General features: G+C 36.3%; 1 protein-coding gene across 1 annotated transcript in view; it reads left to right on the top strand.

Annotated features, from left to right (window-relative positions):
• DARS2 (aspartyl-tRNA synthetase 2, mitochondrial) overlaps positions 1 to 6,296 on the top strand; it is a 30,484-nt gene that overhangs the window by 17,466 nt on the left and 6,722 nt on the right. The window contains exons 9-10 of the mRNA XM_012657723.1: positions 2,210 to 2,272; positions 5,589 to 5,741. Of these exons, the coding sequence (XP_012513177.1) occupies positions 2,210 to 2,272; positions 5,589 to 5,741 (216 nt within the window). The remainder of the gene's footprint in view (positions 1 to 2,209; positions 2,273 to 5,588; positions 5,742 to 6,296) is intronic.

Below are 6,296 nucleotides of genomic sequence, written 5' to 3' on the forward strand. Positions count from 1 at the left end.
ACACAGAGATTGGATTTCTTCAAGATGCACTTCGTAAACCCCAAGGAACCGTCAAAGCCATGTGTGTCCCTGAAGGAGCAGTAAGCGAAGCATGAATCTGTGTTTTCTCTAGAATGTATGCTTGATGAGCATGTTTAGTCACTGCTATAAAAAAAAAAAGAAATTACAATTTTAAAAATTAAAAAAGTAGAATGTATGCTTGAGAAGTAAATGTGTTCAACACTGACACATTTAAACTTCAGAAAGGCACTTACCTCTAAATAATATGTTTTTATATAAAGTCTAAAAGTGTCCCTAAAACTCTAAGATAAGTATAAAACAATAAAACTTTATGACTATCAGTTTATATTTAAGATCTAGGGCTTTTTTTTTCCTTTTAAACAATGCTATAAAGAACTTGTATACTTCATTTGGGATCATTTCATCGTGAATACTTTGTGAGCGTAAAATAATACTCAGTATTCTGTCTCCAGCCTCAGTTTGTCCAAAGGTTCTCGACCTCACGTCAGTTCCAGCATAGTCGTTGCATGTTGATTCTTGGTCTTTTGAGGGTTTTCGTCTCAATTGCATTAGTAACGGGAAGAAGAGGTAGAACTAAAAAAGCAAAAAGAAAAGGAAGTAAGTAGGGGTAGAAGAGAGAGAGAGAGTGGCTGGGCTGAGCAAGCATTGACTCTAAAGCAACAGGACACATCTGTTTCCTGTAGTTAGTACACCTGCTGTGAAAGTCATTTAATAAGAGACATTCTGATGTATTTTCAATAAGATTATGATTTTGAAAGACTACTCATTTGGATATATAAGCAGATGAGTATATTGGGAATAGGGTGAGAACTCAGTCTCATTACTTTTTATTTACTTCATATATTCAGTGGAAAATAGTGTGGTGTCCGTACTGTAGTCCAGACATAACAAATGTGTTCAGGTGAGCTCAGTATCACATACTGTCTCTAGCCCATTTTGAGTATGTCTGTTTTTCCCTGAGTAGATACAAGAAGTGTAGGGACGTGAATCATGTTTTCACCTTTTTATGACCTCCCATACTTAGTTAAATGTCCCATGAATATAGTTAATGATGTGTTATGTATGATGGAAACAAGGAGATGACGAAAGTAGGATTTCACAAATCACACAGTTTATTGCCATACAAGGAGAACTTTTTCTTAGGGTCACAGTGCTTGCAGGGGAGAATGACATGAACAAACCTCACCGGGAATATACTCAATAGACAAGGTACATTAACCACACAGGGAGTGAGTTCCAAAAGTACTAAAGTCCAGTTGCTGAATTAGAATGGAAGCAGGCCTCTGTGGAAAGTAAAAACTGTTAATACTTAAAGTTTGAGGTGTAACTTTATACGAGGAATCCTCAGGAGAAGCTGGTTTGGCCACCCCAACGTAGACTCCATGAAAGGTCCCTAGATGCTGGAGGGTGGTGCCAGTGTGGATGGGTGAGATGAGCTCCAAGGTTAACAGGGTGTTGCCCTGTCTCAGAGTCTAGAGAAGCAGCTGCCAGAGAGCAGCCTGTCACAGCGTACACTGTCAAAGTGTCTGTCAACCTCTGGAGTTTGCATGTGTTTTTGAAGTCCAGTAGTTGAGGTCAGTAATTCACATATGAGGGTCTGGTAAGGTTTGAGGTGACATTCCTGAGGGGAAGAGGGAGTTCACTCCAGGTTCTCACATACGGATCTGATAAGACACCACACTCTCGAAGGGAGGGGGAACATACTCTAAAACGTCAAACTTCAGACTCTGTAAGTGGAATCATTTCAAAGCTGCATAACATAATGATAACCACAGTGTCTCATTTAGAAAGACATTGAGATAATTTAGAAAAAGTAAGATACAAGGATCTTAAGAAATCTGAAATAATCAAATTCCAAATCCTCTTATTGATCTCAAAGTTGTTTTTCTTTTATAATCCAGTTGTAGAGATTCATTTTGAACACTTATCCTGCATATTACGTATACAGGGTCTTCTGTGGAATACATTGACAGCTATTTCCAGTAAGACCTGTATAATCGAGGGGAAAAAATAAGCCCTGTAACAAGCTTTAAGAATTCATCATTTGGCAGGACAAATTAAATTTTTATTAAATCCCACTATTGTAATGGAAAGACACAAAATATATTTATGTCCCCTTTGATATCACAAACATGTTTATGAAGCTAAGTACCATCTTGACAACTTTACTTTTATTTTCTTTCATCAGAAATACTTAAAAAGGAGAGACATTGAATCTATCCAAAAATTTGCAGCTGACCATTTTAATCAGGTAAGATGTTAATTAGGGCAGTTTTTTCCTGATGGAGATTCAATATTTTAACTAATAATTGCTTAAACTCTTGAGCTATCATTAGTTTTGAGGGTCTTATTATTTCATATCATTCTTCTACATTTCTTCTTTTTTTTTTTGAGACAAGGTCTCACTCTGTCCCCCTGGTTAGAGTGCAGTGGGCATCATCATAGCTCACAGCAACCTCAAACTCCTGGGCTCAAGTGATCCTCCTGCCTCAGCCTCCCGCGTGGCTGGGACTACAGGCATGCGCCACCACAGCCAGCCAATTTTTTATTTTTAGTAGAGATGGGGTCTCACTCTTGCTCAGGCTTTTCTTCTTTTTATTCTTAAAGTTAATCTTACTCCTGGGTATAACTCTAAGACTTCAACTTAGTTGAATTCACCACTAATCAGAATGTGAAAGTTCAACCCTAGCCTTTTTAAATAAACCAAGGTATTTTAATCCAGTTAGGAAAATAAATAGAGCCCCATGTGCCCAAAGTTTAAATGAAAACATGGCAGGTGTGAAAGAAAGCATGTATTTATTGTTCTTCTTATACCGTTTTTTTAGAATTCTGAATACACCTTTTTGACAGACATTTTGTGTTCTTGGTTTGGTGTCTAGTAGAAGTAAAATAGGGAGGAAAAGGAGTGGGGAATGGGTTCTTACATGGTCAGTGGAAATGTAAATTGCCTTGGCCCTTTTGGAATCAGTAACTTTTTTAAAAAGAGTCATGCTGTTTGAGTCAGTAGTGTTCTGTGATATACTTTAAAAAAAGAAGCCTAGATACGAGTAGACTTTGTGCTCCTCACAGTATCATTTATTACAAGAATAAAGTGAAACCAGATGGGAGTGATTAAATAAATTGTGGTAGAATCAAAGGAATTAATGTAAAGCTCTTTTTAAAAATTATTTCCTATTTTTTTAACATGGTCCCTAGGAAAGTATCCTAAGAATATTAATATAGGAAAAAATACTCATGTTGTAATGATTTGTAAGAAAACAGGATTCAGTATTTTATATATACTGATCACAACCATGTAAAAACACTAGGTTTGTATATTGAAAATGGGCTACCTACCTCCACCCCATCACATCCCAAGCTTCGTATCTCAAGCTCGAAGAACAATGAAGATATTTTTCAATAAGAAATAAAGATTAAGATAATGATTTCCAAAATGGGTCAAGACAGGGCAATATAAAAAGTTTTTCATGAAATAAAATGAATTTAACATAAAGAACTATCCTTTATTTCTCTCCTTGTTTGCAGAGGTGGGAGGGTTGTTTTATGTCCCTCCTTGACAAAATTAAAAATTGGCAACCCTTTATCTCCCAATTATGTTTATTTCTATTTTACTAGTATATGAATTCTGCATCTAAAAACCACAGGACCAGGAAATAAGCCTGAAGGTTAACTTTGGCAGCCTTTGGTTGATGGGACTGTTACATTTTTTCTTCTCTTTCTTCTTCTGTTTTCCTTTTTCCTTCCTAATTTCCTTAATTTTTATACAAGAAATGGGTACAACTATTATTTTTTAATTTATTAACATTCAACTTGATTTGCCTTCAAATTGTTTTTATTATACGTATTAATTTTTAGCAACATAATGCATACACATGGTTAAAAAAAACGGAAAGATGAGGCTCCCATACACAGACCTCACCTAGTTACTCTGTACCTACTGCACAGCTGCCTTTCTGAACCTTGTCTTCATTCCTCTTATGAGTTTAAGCCACTGTTCCTGGATCCCAGATCTTCTTCCTTCTTATTTGTGCTGGGGTGTGTACTCAAGTAACTTCTAAGAAAGCATGGGAGAGATCAGTTTTCTGAGTCCTTACATGTCTAAAAATGCCTTTATGTTCAAAAACCTTACACTTTAATAATAATGTGGCTTGGTATAAAATTCTGGATTGACAGCCATATCGTCTTAGAACAGTGCTATCCAATAGAACTTTCTGTAGTGATGGGAATGTTTTATATCTGCATTGTCCTAATGGTGGCCACTAGCCAGTGTAGCTATTGAATGCTTGAAAAGGCTAGTATAACTGAGGGACTGAACTTTTTACTTTATTTAAACTAATTTTAGTTTAAATAGCCACTGCATGTGGCCAGACAGCACAGACTTAGAACATTGAAGGCAATGCTTTACTGTCTTCTCCCATCTGCGGTTACTGATGAGAGTCTCATGCTTGTATGAATTTATTCCTTTATAGAAGACCCGATGTTTTTCTCTTTGGCAGCTTTCAACCTTATTTCACAGTTTGTGTAGCTCTGGATCATTTTTTATTCAATAGGTTGCCCACTTGAAGGGCCCTTTCAGTATGAAGGCTTTGTCTTTTATCTGTAGAAAATTCTTTTATTATCTAATTGTTTTTGATTTCATCATTTTCTCTAGTCTCTCTTTGGAATTTCTATTAGTTGTATGTTGAACCCTTTTATTTAACTTATATGTCTCTTTATTTTCTGTATTATTTCCATCATTTCCATTGTCTTGTTTATTCTATTTTCTACGAGATTTCTTCAACTCTTCTGCTGAATTTTTTTTCAGAAGTCATATTTTTATTTCCCAGTAGCTCTTTTCATTGCATCTCATTCTGGTTTTATTGATAAAAAATCTTTTTGAGTGCCTTAGAGGATTCAAAACATTCAAGTCCTCTTTTGGTCCCTAAATTATCTCTTTTCTCTAGGGTCATTTTTTATGTTTATCTTGGTCTTTTTTTTTTTTTTTTTTTTAAGTAAATACCGCAGAGTTTCTTCAGTGTGTGGTGGTTGTTATTGGTTGTCTGCACATGTTTTAGAATGTGACATCTCAAAAGCTAGTTGGAAGCACAGAGTCCTTGGAGAGGCTTTGTAAATGGTTAGGTTTAGTTTGGGGTGAACAGCAAGACCACTGGTTGTCACCCTGGGGACTCAAGGCTTAAGAGTCCAGAGATTCTCCAGGATTCTGCAGGGTAACATCAGTTCCTTCTTATGCTAAGGCCATTTCCATTGTTCTCTAGGCCAGAGCTTCCTGCATCTTGCTGCTTTAATCTTTCCTACTCCATTCACTTACAATCCGCCAAAAATTTGCAGAAATCTCTCCTCTGCTTATACACCTCCCTCCTCCCAATCCTTCATTCTTTTTTTTTTTTTCATTGTGGTAAGATTATATTTTTAAATTCCTTTAGTGTCATTTTGAAGGTGTTCAGGGAGGGAATAGAGGTAATCTCATGTAAATTCTCTTTGGGGAACAAGAAATATTTGTACTACAAGAAAATAAGTCCTGCCTTTTTAAAAAAAGAAATGTGAGTAAGTCTTTTTCTTTGTCACAGGAAGTCTTACCTGTATTCCTGAAAGCCAATAGAAACTGGAATTCTCCAGTTGCTAAATTTATAATGGAGGAGCAAAGATCGGAATTAACCAGACTAATGGAGATCCAAGAGGAAGATGTGATCCTCCTAACTGCGGGAGAACACAAGAAAGCAGTAAGAAAATTACCTCCAAGCATATATACTGTTGATAATGAATGACGCCTTTCTTCTCCTGTGTGTATAGTACCTATTTGAAATTGTTTGTTAACTCACAAAATGGGGCTGTTCTGCATAAATCTTTCAGTGCTTTATAATGCACTGTATGGAAACTAGAGTTTTTTTCATCAGCTCCCAGCCTCCATTGTCATTATTCACACAAATTAGATCTGACCCTGATTAGGAAAGCCACTTAGGTAGCTATTGGTATTAGTTTTATGACCATGAAATTATTTCATTTTCAAGGTTTTACAGATGAACAAAATTTGGTAGTCTCAAACTTTTATACATAATGCATTCCTAAAATTGTGGAGGGACGGATCAGACCACTAGAGCAGCTGGTGGGCTGGCAGACACCCTTGGTCAAGGCAGGACTGTTTTTGCTTAAGAGCAGCAGCTGTAGGTGGTAAGTGCTATCATGCACACTGGCTAAATCACCATTCTTCACGGGGGATATATGAAGACTGAATTTAGTTTTAGGGATTTTGTAAAATATACCAAAGTCAAACATGA

Source organism: Propithecus coquereli, unplaced genomic scaffold (genome assembly GCF_000956105.1).
Source record: "Propithecus coquereli isolate 6110/MARCELLA unplaced genomic scaffold, Pcoq_1.0 Scaffold56, whole genome shotgun sequence".
NCBI lineage: Eukaryota > Metazoa > Chordata > Mammalia > Primates > Indriidae > Propithecus > Propithecus coquereli.